Raw genomic sequence first — 19,754 nt, 5'->3', positions numbered from 1 at the left:
GTTATGCCCATGGTATCTTAACTCCACTGAGGTAACTGGCTACGTATTTTCTATCCACATTCTGTAAAAGGAAGTGCACTTTTAATGTGCATTGCATAAGAGGTTGAACTCGGATGTCAACTGTCCTGTATTACTTGATCTGGAATTTATTAAAGCAGATTATTCAAGGAGAAAAAAAATCAACAAAACTTCGAGGTTTCTAAATTATTTCAGCTGTCTAGCATGTTGCAATTCAGTCTTAATAATTGCCAGCAGCTCAATCAAACCCTTATGCTGTGCTTTGTAAGGATATCTCTGCCTGGTGTCTTAGAGAAGGGGTGTACCCAGTGCCACTGGGCAGTGGAAGCTCAAAACCACCACTGCAACTGCGGAGTAGCTTTGCTGCTGCCCGCTTGGGTGTTGGAGGAGTGAGAGCTGCCTGAACCTGCTGCCTGTGCTTCTGTCCAGCCCTGTAATCATCTCTGTCTGCTGCTGCAGAGCTGTGGATTGTGGTCTCTTCGGGGTTGCTGGATTCTTCTCAGCTTATATTGAACCTCTGATTTCTTACCAGAGGAACAGAAGAGCAGGGCTAGAGCCTCTCCCAAGAATCTGTGGCTCCTCACCTGGTGGGAATGACCTATGAAGCTGTTGGCTTGTACAGAATTTCTCCATTAAAATGCATGCAAGTGTGCAAAACCAAGCTGCTACTCCTTGCTAACAGATGTTAATTCTAGTGCTATGTGAAAATGACGGTATTAAAAGCACTGGAATAGCAAATTTATTTCTACTGCAAGCATTGACTAGAAACTGAAAAGTAAAATGGAAAAATTAGTTTCTTGCTTAGTGATTTTTGGAAAGTGCTAAAAATTTAATTGATGCAGTGTTTACTGAGGCTGCCTAGATTGTATTGATTTAGGGTTTGCTTTTATGACACACTTATAAGGTAAAGGAGTCTTTTCTCCTTTGCTTAAATCCCTGGAAACCTTGCTTTTGGTACATTTTGGTAAAATGTAAATTCTTGGATAGGTGACAGTGAAACTGATTTTGTTGGAAAAAAATTTATATTTACTATCTCAAAAAAACCAAAACAAACACCAACTCAACAGCCTTCTAAGATAAAATTAATGAAAATGGGAAATCCATTAGGATTTTGCATATTAATGATTGATGGATTATGTAAGATTATGTTTGAGTGTCTTAATTCCATAAATACTTGTAGAGGATCAATAATTGGAGTGGCCATGGAGGATTGGTCCGTGGTACAGCTTCCACTGTGGCTCACACGAGTAGAAATGTTTGCAGCTCCTCTTAGGGGAAAACACGTGGGAAGTTTCTGTACTGTAGACAGAATTGATAGAATTCCTCAGTCAGTCTCTTGCCTTGAGTGGGACGCTTCTCTGCTGTCCTTAACTCTGATGAGGGAAGGAGCAAGAGTGGGATGAGTATTTCCTTCTGCTTTGCTCCCCTTTCAGATAATGGGGGTTTGGGGACAGCACTCCATTGATATTCTTGCAGCAGCAGGAATAGAATTTGTGCTCAGTGACTAGGAGCTTGCTGCCTGGTTGAATCTTTGGAATGTCTCAATCCTGAAATAATTGCTGTGTGTTATTGTCTTTCATAGTTCCCATGCTGACTATATGTATTGGAATAATAGCGAGCTCCTAAACAGTTTTATATTCTGTGGCTCAGCAAAGAGACTCGTAAAAGTTGGAGTTGGAGCTTGTTTGTTGGGTTATCCCGTCCAGTCTGAGGATGGGTGATAGACCTCTGCAGCAGATTTTGCTACATCTTTTATTCAGGCTCATTTTAAATGTATCAGGCAATAAAGTTTCCATAATATCCCTTCAGAGACCAAGTGACCTTACTCAAAGGAAGTCTCTTCTGGAATTCAGCCTAATGTATTTTTTTCTTTTTAGGTGTATTTCCATTATATGCATCAGCATTCACTTTTCCGGGGGAAGTGTGCTCCCTTTCTGATGTGTAGACTTTCCTATCTTTCATAGCTGCAGATTAACAAGTATCGGTTCCCTACTGATGTAACATTAATAGGAGGGGCTTGGCAAATACAAAAAGATGAGGATGAATATCCTATTATTTTTTAAACAAACATTTAAGTTTAATAGTAAAGTGAGTGTTAGGAAAACATTGTTTTCTTTTAGTGGATTCCCATGCTGTACCTTATAGCTGATTTTAACTTTTTCCTGTTTCTGGAATAGTTTTTAGATGTACGTTTTAGCCGATATTTAACGTCATAAGGAAAAGAGGAATTAAGCTTTTTTCCATTTTTATCCCTATGCAACTTCACGCTTTCAAAATCAAGCATGTCCATCCTAAGATGGTATTACGAAGGGGAAATACAGGCTTTGAGCTTGATACAACTGCATGTCAGGGGTACACAGAGGTAGCCGGATGTTTCCTCTCTGGAAACACGCTCTACGATCTGATGCACGCAGCAGGACGCGGGATCTCGCACTTTGCACAGCTGTGTTACCGTATATTTTTTTCCTCTACAACCTATGAAACTGACCCCCCCCCCCCCCCCCCGATCTACTCGTGTGTTTCCGAAACCCGGGTCCAACACAAAGGCCTGGCACAAGGCTTTTTTTCTAGCCCGAAGCTCCCAGCGCGGGTAAGGGGGTTACACCGCCGCCACACACGCGTCTTGCGGGGGGAACCCCGACGCGAACGAGCCCGGGCGCAGAGCCGAGGGCGCCGGTCCCGTGCTGGGGCTGTCGGGCCGTTTCGGAAGGGGACGGGAAGGGCCCCGCTCTCCCAGGGCCCCCGCGGACCGCGCCGGCTCCCTCCGCCGCATCCGGGTCCCGTGCCCCGCCCGGCCCGGCGCGTTGCCCGCCTGCGGTGCCCGGCGCGGCCGCCGGGGGCCGCCCGCGCCGCCGTGGTGCCCGCCCCGTGGAGCCGGCGCCGGGCGGAGCCGTGCGGTCGGGCCGGGCCGGGCCGGGCTGAGCAGAGCCGGGGGCAGGAAGATGGCGAACGTGCAGCTGGAGTTCCAGGCTAGCGCCGGCGAGGCGGACCCGCAGAGCCGCCCGCTGCTCGTCCTGGGTCAGCTCCACAACCTCCACCGCCTGCCCTGGGCCCAGCTGCGGGGCAAGCTGCAGCCGCGGGTCACCGAGGAGGTGAGGCCGGGCCCCGGCGGGAGCGCGGTGTCCCAGTCCGTCCGTGTCCGTCCGTCCGTCCCCCGCCCCACACACGCCCCCCCTGAGGCGGCGGCCACGGCGCGGGGGGAGCGCGGCCCCGGCCTCGAGCGGCCTCGTGGTGCGGGGGAGGCGGGGGCTCGCCCGGCCTGCGGCTGCCTGCGCGGCGCCGGGCCTGCTGCGGTGAGGGGGCCGGGCAGGGAAGGAGCCTGCCGGGCCCGCGGGAGGGTAACCCGGCCTTGACGCCCAGAGCCGCAGGATTTTACCCTGTGAAACCGCCTCGGAGTGGCCCTTAACGGAGAAATAAAGGGGAAATGAGCCGGTCCTCGCCCCGCTCAGCGGGCTGGGCTCGGGGGCGACTAGCGGGGTCCGGCAGGAGCGTGTTACTGCTGCGGGGGAACCGCGCAGCCCTTCCCTGCCCGCGGGTGAAGCACCGCGGCTTCGCTCCCGCACCCCTTGTGCCCACCTCGGCGGGTGGAAAGTGCCTTACCCTCCCCTGCGCGACACGGGGATGTCTGCAATTAACGTAATTACCGAACCACGCGTTCCCAGGTGGCAGATGGCCGGCGGGAGGCTGAGCCTCGCTCCCTGCACGGGGTGAGGAGATGGCAGCGCTTCCCCCTCCCCGCTTTGGGCTACCGCGGGCTGTTTGTTGGGGTGGTGGTGATGGCTTCTGGTAAAACGATAAATGTTTTGCATCGCCGCTTTTAGGTCGTTAGATGTTTGGCAGGTTGTTGTTTGGGAGGTTTTTTGCTGGACTCCCGAGTCACTTATGACAATATTTAGCCGCCTTTTTTGTTTGTTTGTTTGTTTGCTTTTAATTAAATTGCTCTGTGAAACAATAGCCGAGGACTAGTAAATCAATCTGTTTATCAATAGGAAAACTGTCTCAACTTATAAAAGCTCTGCAGCAGCCTTTGCACTGGATGATGTGGTTTTAAATTGTAATTTGTACGGCTTAAAAGAGATGCTTGTAATGGAAAGTGCATTTGTGTTTTCTGGTTAATAAACAGGTCCGTTGTATTTTCCTGTCTCTTTTCGCTTTAGAGGTTATTTTATTTAAAAGTGTGCGCATATAGAAGCATAGAATCGTTTAGGTTGGAAAAGACCTTTAAGATCAACACCTAAAATCCTGTAATTAGAGGGTGCCTAAATGTAGTGGGAATGCGACGGAAAGAAAAGTCTGATACAGTTCTTTAAATTCTCTTTTTCTCCCCAGATCTGGCAATCCGCTTTAAGCACCCTGAATCCAAACCCCACGGACAGCTGTCCTCTCTACCTGAATTACGCCACTGTGGCCGCTTTGCCTTCCAGGGTCAGCCGACACAATAGTCCATCTGCAGCTCAGTTCATCACCCGCCTGGTCAGAAATTGCCTTCCTGGAGGTGTCAACAGATGTATTGTTGTAAGTGGCTGTTTGGAAATGCTTCTGGTGAAATATCTAGTCAAGTATTTTCTCAACTTTTCAGGATTTTAGCCGTATCCAAGGAGACTGGAGGTGGGCAAGTTTTACCCATATAATTATGCTGACATTTATAAGTGGTTTTGCACTGACGCATAAACAAGACCTAACTATAATAACTTATGCATGCTCAAGCAATTGGAGGGAATTAAGGTTGGATATATATGGAATGTCTTTAGCTAGGAATGTCCACGCAAAGGGAACCAGGAGTGGCTTTTTTCAACCAGGATTTATGACATTAGCACATACTGTAGAAGATTGATGTAGCCTGCATGCAGGGTGCTATGTCTATATCACATAACCCATTTAAGGTGTCTTGTTTGTGTTATTCAGTGAATTTTAAAAGTTTTAGTGCAAACTACTGCTCCAGTGTGAGTCCTTTGCAGGACAAGCTCTTGGACTGCTTTGGTCATCTTCTGTATGAGCTTGACGAATTTGTTACTTGTTTCTACGGCTCCTCCAGATTAAATCAGATTTCTAGGTTGTTAGAGAAAGCTCACATAATCATGTCAGCAACAAAATCTAATTATCTTCTTTACTGGGAAAACTTATTTGCAAGAGTAATAACTCTACTTAAATTTTTTCCCTTGTAGTTAACTTTGAAAATGTTTAGCTAAAACTGCTTTTTGTTGGTACTTTCTGTAATGAACTTCAGAAGAATAGTCAACGTGTTAAAAAGCTTCAGGTTGATATTAGCCGCATCCTCATATCATTTCTCTGTTTGTTTTGAACACACGTTGATGATTCCTGTGCTTTTTTGTCTTGATCTGTAGGCCAACCTGTGTTAATTGCACTAGTATAATTAATGTAGTCCAGCTCCCTTATCAGGATGTACTGATTCCCACATAGTCAAGTCCAGCAGTGCAGTTCATTTCCATATGGGAGATGAGTGAACCAGTTCAGTGTGGTGCTGCTTATACTGCCACCTACTCCGTGCAAAACATGGCGTACGAGTATGTCTTGATTCAGACATCAGTTTTTTCCAGCCTTTTTTTTTTTTTTTTTTTTCCCTATTCATCAATAATATCACAGGTAACATCCTTTTTAATGTAGTCTTCCACATCCTTAATGTTGTCTGACTTGTTTGTCTTCTGGCTGGTGTTTCAGATGGTCTGTGAGCGGTCTGAAGTCTTCGCTTCTGCTTGTGCGTTGGCCAGGGCTTTCCCGTTGTTCACGCATCGGTCCAGTGCATCAAGACGCACAGAGAAGAAAACTGTAACAGTAGAGTTTTTCCTGGTTGGACAAAACAATGGACCAATAGAAGTGGCGACACTTAAAGTAAGATTTTGGGGGTTTTCCATCATCAGTTGTTTCCATTATTCCTTGATTTATTTATTTATTTTCTTCAATTTGTTGCATGCACAAATACATCTGTCTCGGGCTGCGTTTGGAATAGGTGTGATATCTAAAGTAATACATTATCCTAGGTCAAAGTGCCTTGAGATTGATCAGTTCACAGCAACTGTGAGTAGAAATATTGAACATATTATTACTGCAGGAAATCTGTTACTCAGATTTCAGGCTGGAAAACAGCAAACACGTAGCACAAAGAAAATTTCTCTTTTCTCTTGTTTGTCATGGATGCAAATAGTGTATTTTTAGCATTTAACATTATATTACCTTCAGTGTGGGGGCTTCTTAGTTTCTTTTACCAGGGCAAAATCTGGATGTGGTTGTGCAGGTGACTATCACAGTGAAGTTACTAAAAATTGCTTATTCTGGGATCACATATGGCCTCTTCTATTTCTGTCTGATGTACGTCTTTGGCAGAGTTTTTCTAGCAGAGCTGTAGCCATAAACAAGACCCTAAGAAGCAGTACAGCTTGGAGATGAGCTATACATAACAGTTAAATACATCTGAGTTGTCTTTCAATAGCAGATAATCAAAGACTGTTTCCCTTGCACATGACTGTTATAGAGAGGAAACGCCTTATCAGGTAACTTTTAGCATGGTAGATCATTCCTCTTCCAAGATCCTAACTTAAAAGCTATTCCAAGGTTTGCGTTTCAGCTGTTAGGCAGCTTCCTGGTCAGTGCTCCAGGTTCTGTGCTTCAGTACAGATGGACACTCACTTAGCTGATTGGTTAGGGAGGTTATACAAATCCATTAAAACTTTTGGCAAGGGATTTGACAAAAGAGGCAGTGTTGCTGCATCTGAAATTCGCAGAATTGCAGCTTTAGGGTTGTTTTTTTTTTCAATTTCAGTATATTTTCCTCTACACTTTGTCCTTACTCTACGAGTTGAGTTGGCCGTGGCAAATGATGTCAGACCAGTTTTCAGGAAAGTGACAAAGACAGACGTGCTATGAGTACAACTGTTGATCACTCAATTTTTCCATGCCCTAAATCAGAAAAAACATGACTGGTGTCAAAACCAGTTCCTTCAGATAGGTAGATTCCAAACCACTTGGGTTATTTATAACTATAAAACAAAGCTGAAATGGTTTCTACCTCCTGGTCTTCCCCTTGATATCAATGCCAAAACTATTACTGGCTTCCTCCAAGCTAAGTTTTCACCCCTTAAATTCAACCTCACCAGACAGCTAATGTAGAGTATGGAAGAGGCATGTGGTAGGATCTTTTTAGCTAAACCTCTCCCTCGGCATGTTGCTGTGTTTTGCACCTACTGCATTGTCCAGGATATGTTACAGTGAGGACTAGCAGGGATGGTCAGTTTTACAAGGCTGCCATTATCAAGGTTCTTTTTAGTACCCTGGAAGCCAAACCCAGGCACAGTTTATTTTTGTAAGTCATATTATTTCCCTTGGACTTGACCTTTGGGTTAGAGCACCTCCATTTACCTGCACGGCCCTAACGGTGAATCACTTCAAACCGAGCTTGGCTCCTGAGGAGGTCCTTATCCCTTTAGGGGAAGTAAAGCAATCAAAAATAATTGTAGGGAATGGGGCACCATTCCAAAGCAAGCCGAGGTTTATGAGTCTGCTGGGATACAGAATGTATAGAGTCCTTAGGCCAGTCTGGCCAAGCCAAACTTCAGATACCTCAGTATGAATAACTAACCAACACATCAGATTCCTTTGAAACCCATCTTGACTTACCCTTCTGCTGTGTGTGGTCTTCAGTGCGGTGTGGCTACTGGAGAGCTTGAACAGAGCTTCCTTCCACCTAGTCTTTTTGTTTCGAGTTGTTGATTCACAGGAGTTAGAAGTTGAAGCTGAGAGTCTGGTGCCCCCATTGTCCTTTTTGCCAAGAGGATCCTTCTTTAAGGAGACAGCCTTGGCATGCTCACTGTGGACCATTTTGATTCTGTCCACTCTTGCTTAAATAAGTTTTTACTCAGTCCGGGTGAGGGTCCATCCGTTCTGCCACAAGAATGAGGAAACGGAGGCATGCGTGTTTCACGCAAATATGAAATATTCTACATTCCCCATGGGTCTGCCATATGTCTTACAGTAGTAATCTTTATTGCACTCAGCCACTCTGCGTGCCATATATAAACTCTGTGGTTTCCCATGTTGTATATTATGTAATCTCTGCAGGTTTCCAGCCCAAGCAACCTACAAGCTCATTGTGGCTTCATGAATTGGCTTCTTCTTATCTTTCTTTCCTCCACCTCACATTGCCTTCTTGGTCTCCCTTTGATAGTGGAGAAGGCTATTAATTTTGCAATATCAGTTCACTGTGGGAAGGAATACAGTTGCTTAGAAATTAGAGCATGAGGAAAAATAACTTAAGCTTAACATATACAAAAAATAATGGGTTAGCTTGGTTGACATTATTTAATACTGTACAACTGCCTGTGATGGGTTGCAGTTAAGCATTAATGTGCTCCAGAGGAGCCACGCATCTGGTATAGGCTGCGTAGGACTAAATGCAAAGCTATGCAGAAAACCAGCCCAAGGCCAGTTCTCAGGTGTCCTCACTTCTTTTCATAGTGTCTGGCAAGTGCTACAGAAGGAGTCAGGCTGGCTGCTCGAATTGTGGATACCCCATGCAATGAGATGAACACAGATAACTTCCTGGAGGTAGGTAATACACTGATGAGTAAGGGTTAGTAATTCTAAGTCTAGACTACAGTAATCAAGAGCTAGTGTTGCTGTCTCTTAGCAAAACCTGTATGTCAGCAGAGCGAAGCGCATCAAAGAACCTGTCCAAGGATGCTGAGGCTATTTCTTTGACCTTTAATATTTCATAGAACTCTGCTAAGTTGGAAGGAGGTGGAATGTAAAGCTTGGGGTAAGGCACTGGGAGTCAGAAGACACGAGTTCTTGATTCGGTCATGACACTGGCTTCTTTGCCAGTGCTAGTGTTGTCTTAAGCCCAATGGTGTAAGAGTTCTGAAATTACGGGACAGAAGTTGACGTGTTTCCAGATGAATTTTATGCTAAAGACCTGGAAAGCTGTTGAGAATGAAAATATTCCTGTCCTATTGCATCACGAACCAATAGAGTGAACAGCTGGCCTTTACCTCTGAAGATTTCTTTTATTGGCGGAGCTTAAAGGTCAAATTCATATTTCAAGCCATAGTAAGTCAAGGATGTCTCAGTGGAATTAGGCCAAAATTGTGAATGTTTGTATGTGTATGCATACAGAAGTCACACAAAACCCTTATGTGGATACCCATATGTGTGGAAAGACACAAATGTGTCCTTCTGATGACTGACTGACTATGTCCTTTTTCTTTTAATGATTAAGGAAATCAAAAAAGTTGGCAAGGATCTTGGGATTACTCCTACCATTATTCGAGATGAGGAGCTGAGAGAGAGAGGCTTTGGAGGTATATCTTGTTGAAAATTCAGCTTTTCTCCTAGCAGTTAATTGGAATGTTTTCCCGTCTCCGTTGTAATGTTTTCTTTGCACATTTTTGAAACATTTTATTGCCCATAGTATTCCAAGATGTTTTACAGAAAATACCCACAGATTGCCCCCTAGTCTTTCTTCCCCACAAGTGGTTTAATTCTCTGTTTTCCAGGTATCTACGGAGTTGGCAAGGCAGCTCTGCATCCTCCAGCCCTAGCAGTTCTCAGTCATACTCCAGATGGTGCTACGCAGACCATTGCATGGGTGGGCAAGGGTATTGTGTATGACACTGGAGGACTCAGCATTAAGGGAAAGGTACTTAAACACTTGTTCTTCTGCTGCCTTTGCTTACAGCGTTGTTTTCTGATGGAAATAATTCAGTTAATGTCTGAAGGAAACCAAAGTATATTTATTTGAGTAAACACTTGATCTACTGTCATCCATATGGACAGAACCTATCAGGGGAGAAGACCGAATAGGATTCAAGAAACACTTTACGGAGCAGTTAAATAGCTACCTGATATTTTGTCCTTTAAGTATTGCCAACTGCTAGGATAAAAACTAGAAACAAAGATTTTTAATTTCTGATTTTGTAGATAGATCCAAAACCCATTTGAGTTGGTTTCAGTGCGAATCTTGTAAACAACCTTTTTCTTTTTTTCTTTTCTAACAAACTAGCAGCAGAGGTTTAGTACTTTCCAGTTCTAAGGCAAGATCCACCAGTAAGCAGATGCACATGTTCCATGTTTCTGTTACAGCTCAACACGGTCAAGACCAGAGTTGCAGAAGCATCAGAAACACTAGTTTTAGCAGGCATTGCTCTGAAATTATCTTTTAAAAAAAAAATTAAAGTTATGGTTCTGTTTAAACAGACTACTATGCCTGGAATGAAACGAGACTGTGGTGGAGCAGCTGCTATTTTGGGTGCCTTCAAAGCCACTGTAAAGCAAGTAAGTAAAATGTGTTAATTGATATCATGTATCCCAGCATTGCCAAGGAGCAGTCTAGCTTTTGGATGTATTCCCAGACATGGGGGCCAGTCTAATCTTGAAGTTCTGATCTGCCACTGCTATTAGTGATCTTGAGCCACTCTGCTCTTTCTGCTCTTTCAGGAAAATATTTCAAATCTTTACCGGGATCTTGAGAATTGTGAGAAATAGCTTGAGTGTTAATATTTTTTTTAAGAATCTTTCTTGAATTTCAGGGTTTGTTCTGCGGACTGAGTGGTTTCTAGTTCCTTGAATCAGATTTATACTTGAGTTATCCAGAGCTGATTTTGTTTAAGCTGTGGGATTTGGGGCAGCTGTTGTCCCTTAGCAAAGAAGGGGATGAGTGACTCTGCGATATGAAGTCTGTCCATATTCCAAATCCTGTGCCGGTTCTAATATTAGCGTACTGGGGAAGTGACAGCTCTAGTCCTATCAAGAGCTGGTCGTCAGTTTGGCTCTGTGGTCAGAAAGTAGTAGGGGAGCTGAGGAGAAGCCAGGTATGGAAATATGAAGAATTAAAAAAATGCATATTGCACTTTAACAGTATGAACTGGGGAAAAGAAGTGGCCGCTGCCAATAAAACGCTGCCCTCTCCACAAATCCAGTGACTGAGTCTTGCTGACAGAGCGGCTATTGCCTCCAAGGAGTATCCAAAGTTCAAAGAACATTTACTGCTGCAGATTAATGCATAGATCTGACAGAAGCTTTGTCCAGGGGATGATCAGTGCCAAATTCCCATTTCTCAAGAGTTTAGCTCTGTGCCTTGGCCCTAGCAGCACGTTTGATGTGGAAAGATTGTAAACTTCACAGTTATCTGCAGAGACTTAAAATTGAAAACAGATTTGTGAGCTGCATCTTAGGCAAAACGGCTGGCTTTCTATAATTCAGTCCTTCAGAAAGTTAGGTCACACGTTTGCAAGGGACAAGAGCTAGAACTTACACAGCGCTTTGGGAGAGTCTGGGGAAGCCATGGATGCGGTGGGTTCTTTCAGTGATTCACTCCTTGTTTCCAAAGCAGTTTTGTGTGTCATTGTCTGCACTGAGAGAAGTTGCATTCACAATTACAGTAGGTGTGAACGTAAGTGATCTGTCATTCATTTCATATGCAATTATTGTAGCAATGAATAAACTGGCAGTGATATGTTTGGACAAACTGAGCTGTCATACCTCACAAGAAATCTGTGCCTTTATATGTAAAAACAAAAGCATGATCTCACTGCTTAATTTTACAACCTCATGTAAGAAGACCTGTTAATGAAATCCCTGCAGAAAATGTATTCAGATAATTCAGATAATCAGGAAAGAATTTGTCACAGGACTTTTTTAAAAATGCTTTTAAGAATAATATAAAGCTGGGAGAGGTTTAAATTAGCTATGCTTTGTCACAGAGACTGAAGTTGGAAATGTGTTGGATAGAAAGCTCAGCGGGAAGAGGGGCAGAGGTTATTATCCATCTCCAGAAAATATCTGCCTACATGCTGTTCAACAGTTTTACAACATGATTTAAAAAGGCTTTAGATAGCAAAATTAAGCGAGTGATTTTTCCTAGAAAGATGCATTTCATCCGTTGTGAGCTTTCCAGCACAAGGGAGAAGAGAAAAACATTCACTTAAATTTTTTAAATCCTTCTTGAGCCTGCATGCTAACGTAGTGAATCCTGCTTTTGAACAGACAGAATGAGACTCAGGAAAAGGCAACTAATTCTGGAAGCAGGTTTTCATTTTTTGGCAGTAGATTAACCACATCTCCCACTTGGGAGGAGAAAAATTTGGTGCGGTCCAGTGACAGATTATGAATAGAGGGGGTTTTGCTGCACAGACCATTATGGAAGAGCAAAGGGTCATAGATGGAAGGTTATCTCATCAACAATGCTGTTTGCCCACTGGCTGGACTAGAAACTGCTAAGTTACTTTATGGCTTCTAGATGCTGCCTGTTATTTTGAAAGGTTTTGATTGATGCGTTTGCCCTTTAAACTTCAGAACATGAGCTGATTCAGCAAGTCCAGATTTCTTCAGCTGTGGACTTTTATCAAGAGATTGACAGTAAAACTGGCCTTGGTTTCCCCAGGAATCTGAAGTTTTTAAGGCTAGCTACCCCAGTTGAGGATCTGTGTTTTTATTTTTTAAATGCTGCTGTCTCCCTTTCTGTTCCTAGGATCCCTTCACACAATACAGCCATTGTATAAATAACAAAATCATCATAAATCTTAAAATATCATCCATAGCTGTATAAGCACTTGATGTTAAACCAAAGTAAACCAGAAATGGTATATACCAGAAGAGAGGAGGCTAAGGGAAAAGAAAAGAAAAAAAGGAATTTGAAAATGCTGTGTGCCTCCCAGCAGGAATGATACATAAAAAAAACCCCAAAACAAACAAAAAAACCCCCACCACAACAAACAGCCACCCCCCAAAAAATCCAACCTAATCCTAATTTGTCTTAGCCATGGATATTTTTGGTGGGTTTTTTTTATACATGGAAAGAGAGAGGATAGATCCTGGTAGCTTGTATCTGGCCTGTGGTGAAGTTGGACGCTGAAGGGCAGCGAGCTGTGTCGTTGGCAGCTGGAAGATCCACTGAGACATGAGTACCACCACGTTCCAGGATTGCCACGATCCAAGTTACTTTCCAACAAAATTCTCAGAGGTGGAATCTGTTCACCTGGCGTTGTTTTTTTAGGGAAAGCATACAGTTCACAAATGGCTGCATACTAGCGTTTATTATTACCATCATCTTCCACTGTTACTCTAGACTCTTCCGCAGTGTGGCAGAAATGATGGGAAGGAGCTCAATTTCTCAAATAGCCCCAGTTGTATCTTTGTTGTTATTGGAGACTAAATAAAAGCAGTGGAAAATACACGGTTTGGAGAATAATCCCAAGCATCCTGGCTGGCTGTGTAATGCCCTCTCATAAGCCTTTGTAACTGTCACATTGAAAGCATCCTTGATTGGATTTCGTAGCCCTTTGTGGCTACGAAAGGTGAAGGAGTTACACAGTGTGGATCTGTTGTTTGTGATCTCTGTTGTAAGTCAATGTTAGAGTTGTATTACAATGAGGTGAGTGAAGTGTCACATCTTTGGAGATGTATTCTGCTGATTTTCATACGGGGACGCTGTAGTTCAGTGACTTGGGGTTTGGTTTTGGTGAGCTCAGTGGGGTTTGGAGTTGTGCTAGTGAAGATCTTACAGGAGCTGGCTGTAAAGAGCTGAACGCGCCCTTCCCAGGGAATCAGGTTTGACTAAACGTAACCCCCTCCAGTTGTATCTGCACACTGCATATAAAAGTTGTTTTACTTCAGATACCTTGCCGCTGAGAGGAGATTGTACTGATCACTGCTTAATTGACAAGGGCTTTGTAGATCCCTTCCCCATTTGTCTGTCACATGCGTACAGGCTTTTATTCACTCTCCAGTGAGAACTCTAAAACCAGCATTAGATGTTACCTCCTCACCTGCTTTCTATAGCTCTTGGCCTCAGCTTCAAGACACAGGACATTCCCCACATTTCCCATGTAATTGGTGGCACTGCTGTCAAGGAGTTGTAATCCCTTGTTGATTTCAGTCACAATAAATTAGGTCGATGTGAATCAAACCCTATTTCTCTCCTGTTGTTGTTACAGGGTTTTAAAGACAATCTTCATGCTGTTTTTTGTTTGGCTGAGAATGCAGTCGGACCGTGTGCAACGAGACCTGATGACATTCATGTTCTTTACTCTGGAAAGTAAGATCGTATCTATCCTTTTCACAGAAACATTGAGAGGAAACATCGTCTGTGGTTCTGTTTATCTGAGTACCCTGCAGATTGTGAACCTGTTCCTCATCAGCTTCCCTAAATATTGATAATAGTATTTCAGACAGCCATAGTAGTGAGTTTTAAGTGTGCTTAGAGTTTGCTGTTGGGTATGGAAATACACATCAAAGTACCTATCACATATCATGAGCTGAAGTTTCCTTAAAGCACTCAGGTTTAGGTGTTTTTTCCAGTACAACTGGTTTTCTGTGTCCATCTGTAGTTTATATCGTCTCCGTCACAGAGGCAGACTACCATTGTATAAGAATCTCTTCTCGTTTTAAGCAGAGCACTATACCTCTTTGTATGGCAGTAATTTGTAAAATCCCAGCTCGACATGCTAGGCTTTATACAGGCCAGAGAAGTAGACCTGACCATGAGGGCAATACTGTATAACGCTCTTCCATGTGTGCCCTGTCTGGGTGCTTGCAGCTGGGGAAGCAGCAGCCATACGGACTTGCAGGGTCAAATGAGAAAGCGTGTGAGGTTTGAGTCTGCTTTCTTGTCCAGTGTTCTAGTCCAGACAGATGAGTCTTAACTTCCAGCCTAAAGCGCTGTTTTATTAAATGCCCTCTGTTCTTCCTAGAACTGTGGAAATCAATAACACTGATGCAGAAGGTAGACTGATACTGGCTGATGGAGTAGCTTACGCATGCAAAGATCTCGGAGCTGATATAATTCTTGACATGGCCACTCTTACTGGAGCTCAGGTACCGATACAGAACTGCTAGCAGGCAGGGGGTGCATCCTTCTACTGTCTGTGCATCGTACACTTCTTTGCCTCGGGCCTGCTAGTCTTTGGGGGAAAGTAGATATCACGACCCGTCGTGCCTGATGGTGACTTCCTAAACTTGCGCGAGACAAAGTTGCCAGCAGCAACCCCAGTAAACTGTAACCCGCTGTGCGCTGCCGTGTGTCGTGAATGTATTACATTTATAGCTGCAATACTCAGGCGGGGTTTTTTTGTTCTTTATGCAACTTTTTTGCTTTTGCATACTTAGAGAAAAAACAGTATTCTTCTGATGACATTAGCAGCTGATACAAGCCGTCCAGTTCTCAATGTTTGTGATGTAGTAGCTTTATAATTAGCAGAACTGATTCGATGATAGTGATCAGGAATTTTCTTGATGATAAAATGGCTTACATCATACCATTCTGTGTATGACTTAGAAGGGTACAAATTTAATGCTATTGTTTTTTGAAATCTATTCCTGTTTTATAGAAGGTTATATTGACGAGCAGTGATTCTTGTGGTTTAATTTTCTAGAAAATGAATTGGTCTTCATATCAGGAGGAGAAATGGTGGCAAATTTTAGAAGCATGAATGTTGCATACATTGGTGTAAACATCAATCCTTTGAAAGTTTCCCATCATTGTCCTACTGGAAAACTGGTGTGATGGTGGCTTCTGGGTTTTGTATATTTGGAAGGAAGCAAACTTTCCGATGAATGAGGATGTTACATTCAGACTGTTTGTGTGATTGACACACATTGCTGGGGTATCCTTTATGTGTGTGTTAGATATTTTATTTATAATTCATTGCTGATTTAATTTTATTTCTAAGGATAAATAATTATGAAGTGATACAGTTTGCTTGCTCAGTAACTATAAAGAAATATTTTTGTGGGACAGTGGTTTGAATAGGCTGGACAAATGCAGACTATTTCACTGCAGAATGAATTTTCAGAAATTTTAAAGGATTCAGCAATAGCTACAATGTCTTTGTCTACAGGTGTAACACTACCTTCTTGTAGAGTAGTTTTGAGAAGTTTTTTGCTTGGTGGTTTTGTTAAATGGAAAGCAGGTGTTAATGGTGAGAGGGAGTAGCACAGAATTATCCTATGCAGCACAGTTAAGGTGAATCCTTCCTGATTTTGTCTTATATCTCACTAGGGAATTGCTACAGGAAAGTATCATGCTGCTGTCCTTACCAATAACGAAGAGTGGGAGAAGGCTTGTGTTAAAGCTGGCAGGAACTGTGGAGACTTGGTCCATCCTCTTGTGTATTGCCCCGAGCTCCACTTCAGTGAATTTACCTCTGCAGTAGCTGATATGAAGAACTCTGTGGCAGTAAGATTTTTTTTCTTTAAATTTCATTTATTACATAAAAATGTGCATTTTCTAGACAATGTGCTGGCCTGTTGATAGCTGGCTGAAAGCTCTTCACAAGGGCTGTAATCTTTCAAAGCAAGCCATATAATTCTGGTCTTCAAGGTCTTTACCTGGGGATTTTGCAGGCTGTATGTTAGTACACTGATATTTATTGTCAATTTTAAACGGTAGCCCGCTGCAAAGGTATCTTTGGGCTGCTTGCCTTTTAAGCATGGCCCTAAGATGAATGCTAAATTCTTGGATGGACATTATTTAAGTAGTAAAGACAAGTATTCCTTAGATCATATATAAGCAGCAGAGACAGTAACTGGGAATGCAGAAACCAGGAAATTGAGGACAAAGGCCTCGGGGATCGCTGCAGCTGCTTTCGTTGTGTTTGAGAGTTACCATGTGCGCTGAATTCCAGAAGCACTGCGGAAAGGAGCTTGGGCAGAAGAGGAATCGAGCCAGGCCAGACTGCTACCAGGGATTCACTCAAAGGATTTACAGTTGGTTTGCAAGACTGTTTTAGGGCCATTCGTGAAGCTCTGAACTAGATTTGCACAACTGTCTTTTCTGTAGGCAAGAATAAAACATTGATGTTTTCTCTTCTTGCAAGACCAACTGTGGTTTTGTTATTTCTACAGGACCGAGACAATACTCCAAGTTCCTGTGCTGGGCTCTTCATTGCTTCTCACATTGGCTTCGACTGGCCCGGAGTCTGGGTCCATATAGACATTGCTGCGCCTGTTCATGCAGTGAGTATGTTTGTATGACTTGTGACGTTTTCATGGGCCAGCGAGCTGGGTAAAGAAAACTGCTTGTGCCTGCACACGCTCTGAATTCTGTGCCATCAAATTCAAAACAAGAGAGTTAGATGAAGAGTTCTTTTGAAAACCATTGACTCTTCATCTGTGTTGGGAATTCTTTGTTTTGGTAGCTTCACCTGTTCATAGTTTTCATTTTGGTTTTAAGATATGCTAATGGTCACTTTAATCAGCAACATCTTTATCGTTGTAAACTTTGACAACTTGCCTGCTTTCTGGTGGTGGCAAGAATCCTAGCCTTCCATTTTCACCCATATTGTTTTAAGGTGATTGACCAGAGTTGATCATCCTGCCTGCTGACCTGCAGCAGAGACAAGATTTGTTTCTTCGGGGTTTCCTTTCCTCCCTTTCTCCCTTTGATGCAACTCGTGTATGTTCTTTTTTTTCCTAAAAAATAAGCCAATTTATTTCCCCTGCCTCTTTTTTTTTTTTTTTTTTTTTTAAAAACCCAACTTTCTCAGCTCATACTCCAAATCTGTGCTCATGCTGGTTGGAACGTTCCCTGCCCTGAACAGTGCTAGCATAAATCCCCCCTTGAGTCAGTGTGAGCTCTGTTCTCATGTGAATCAATCGATGTGTTGGTTTAATCTAAGCGGGACAGATTCCGATAGCCGTAAGGATACAGAAGCACAAGCTGAGCAGGCCTGCCGGGCACCCTGAGTATTTGCTCTGGCCATGAGCCATCACTATTCTTGTTGAGCGAGTAGGTAAATTAAAACTAGATTCAGATTACACAGTCTGAAGTGTGAATTGTTCTTTTTTTTTTCCCTAGGGTGAACGAGCTACTGGCTACGGCGTGGCTTTGTTGCTGTCCCTGTTTGGAGGGGCATCTGAAGACCCTTTGCTAAACATGGTGTCCCCTCTAGGGTGCAATGGAGACTCTCCCACTGAAGACATGGAGAGGGATTCCAAAAGGCGGCGCCTGGTTTAACGCGCCCCCAGCCCGAAGTGACGGGGTGCATGGGTTACCTCACTTTGCACTGATTCATTCTCAAGCAATGAAAATGTCACACATTGGAAATTGCCATTTTTTTTTACTATCATGATAAGATTTATTACTCGTTTCTGATAAAAACAGCCTGATTTCTTGTTTTTTTAAATTATTGGTGCACACAGTTGCTGAACAGTATCACTGGTGCAGAGTCCAGGCTCAACTAACTGTACCAGGAAGAGGGCGCATCCTCCTGAGCTCCTCACAAAACCTAAGTGCATTAATGCATGAGAAGCTCCCTCTAGTCTGAAGAAGCAACTGCAGCTATTGCTTACAAAGCCTTCTGAATTACGTATTATATGTGAGGTTTTATCAGACATTTCTGCAGGCCCCAGTACATCTCAGAAAACAGGACAAGGAAAAAAAACCTGTAGACTTGGCTTATTCAGTGACAATTTAGCTTAGCAGCAAAGGGGATGTAATGAGAAAAGGCCTATAGTTTTAATAAGGTGCTGTTTCCGCATGTTTCTTTTTTTTTCTGACCAGTAAAATCAGCAAGAGTGGTCCAGAACATACCTACATAAATCTTTCACATACAAATTACAGAATGTATTCATGTTAAATGAGGAAAAAAAATAGGGGGACTGTGATTGAGTAAAATTGGTTTACAAAGCAGAGTGGCTTCTTGCCACTTAATAAATTTATTATTATTAAAGCAGCTTACATATCCCATGTGGTGTTTCATGGTGTTATTTACATTTCTGAGAACACTAAGCGCTCCAAAAGTTTGTGTGCGACATCATTACTCTGTTCAAATCCCTTTTCCCAGCACTCATACATCTGAAAACAGGCCTAACGGAGTAACGGCTTACATGGAAGGGCTTGGGGCAGTTCTGAAGAACTTACGCTGATTCACTTAATTTGTTTGATTCACCAGTAATCAGGGACACATAGTGTTAGTTTCTGTGTAAGCCAGTTACAAGGAGCTTACAAGCACTAGTTTGGCTTGGACACCCATGGAAAATGACTTGCCCCAATTTATGTAATGTCAGCAGCAGAGATGGGAACAGAGTGACCAAGTTTTAATCAGTGCTGGTCCCTGCCCAGTGGTTCAAGCGTCAGCCTTTGGAAACGCTTCTTGGCTCAACCGGAGCGTTGATGGTGAAAAATCCCACCCAGCACACGCTTTTGGCTGCTTTGCAGATAAAGTCAAGCTGAGTTGTGATGAATTACACCGTTCCCTGTGTCGGAGGTGAACTCTGGAGAGAACTGGTGCTAGGTTTTAGATGGCGTTCCAACAATGAGGTACACATCTGGTTTAGGCATGGGTCTTTTTGATTAAAGGCCTCATGGAAAGCTTAATGCAGAAGGGAGAATAAAACATTTTTCATTTTGGTTTTGTGGCTAAAGTTGATTCTTGGGCAGAATGCTTTTTTAAAAAAAACAACAAATAGAACTTCATTACTTCCTATATTTGCTTCTCCCTTGTTTTGCTTCCCTGGTCCACTTGATCATAGATTTAGGAGATCTATATATAAATGAGTTCTGCCTTTGGTCATTCTAGACATTCAGTATAAAGCACTATCTGGTACCAAAAACCGTGATGGGAAATGTGGTGACAAAGAGTTACTGTTCTTACTGACTCACTCTGACCGCTGAAGCTAATGGCAAAATGTTCTAATTTCAGTGCTCTGAAATCAAGTCTTCAATCTACATCCTGTAGAAACACTCTTCAAATTAATCAATTCTGATTTTGAAATTTAGTGTTTTACCA

At 43.1% G+C, this 19,754-nt stretch overlaps 1 protein-coding gene across 1 annotated transcript; it reads left to right on the top strand.

Moving 5' to 3' along the window:
- The first annotated feature begins 2,862 nt into the window (after positions 1 to 2,862).
- Positions 2,863 to 18,712, top strand: NPEPL1 (aminopeptidase like 1). The gene is made up of 12 exons (XM_075768359.1): positions 2,863 to 3,110; positions 4,348 to 4,533; positions 5,698 to 5,868; positions 8,488 to 8,577; positions 9,248 to 9,329; positions 9,525 to 9,667; positions 10,225 to 10,302; positions 13,962 to 14,062; positions 14,718 to 14,841; positions 16,025 to 16,201; positions 16,870 to 16,980; positions 17,822 to 18,712. Exons 1-12 carry the CDS (start codon positions 2,961 to 2,963, stop codon positions 17,978 to 17,980), a joined length of 1,572 nt encoding a protein of 523 aa, XP_075624474.1. The 5' UTR covers positions 2,863 to 2,960; the 3' UTR covers positions 17,981 to 18,712.
- Positions 18,713 to 19,754: the final 1,042 nt, after the last annotated feature.

The sequence above is a fragment of the Balearica regulorum genome, chromosome 16, assembly GCF_011004875.1.
Source record: "Balearica regulorum gibbericeps isolate bBalReg1 chromosome 16, bBalReg1.pri, whole genome shotgun sequence".
Taxonomy (NCBI): Eukaryota; Metazoa; Chordata; class Aves; order Gruiformes; family Gruidae; genus Balearica; species Balearica regulorum.
The sequence above is the reverse complement of the archived record's forward strand: the minus strand, read 5'-3'. Positions and strand labels throughout refer to the sequence as shown.

What these genes read in the sequence shown, in the direction of transcription:
- NPEPL1 (XM_075768359.1), top strand. Translation starts at nt 2,961, where the DNA reads ATGGCGAACGTGCAGCTGGAGTTCCAGGCTAGCGCCGGCGAGGCGGAC. An exon ending in GAGAGAGAGAGGCTTTGGAG is followed by an intron (nt 9,330 to 9,524) that starts GTATATCTTGTT and finishes TCTGTTTTCCAG; the next exon opens with GTATCTACGGAGTTGGCAAG. An exon ending in CCACTCTTACTGGAGCTCAG is followed by an intron (nt 14,842 to 16,024) that starts GTACCGATACAG and finishes ATATCTCACTAG; the next exon opens with GGAATTGCTACAGGAAAGTA.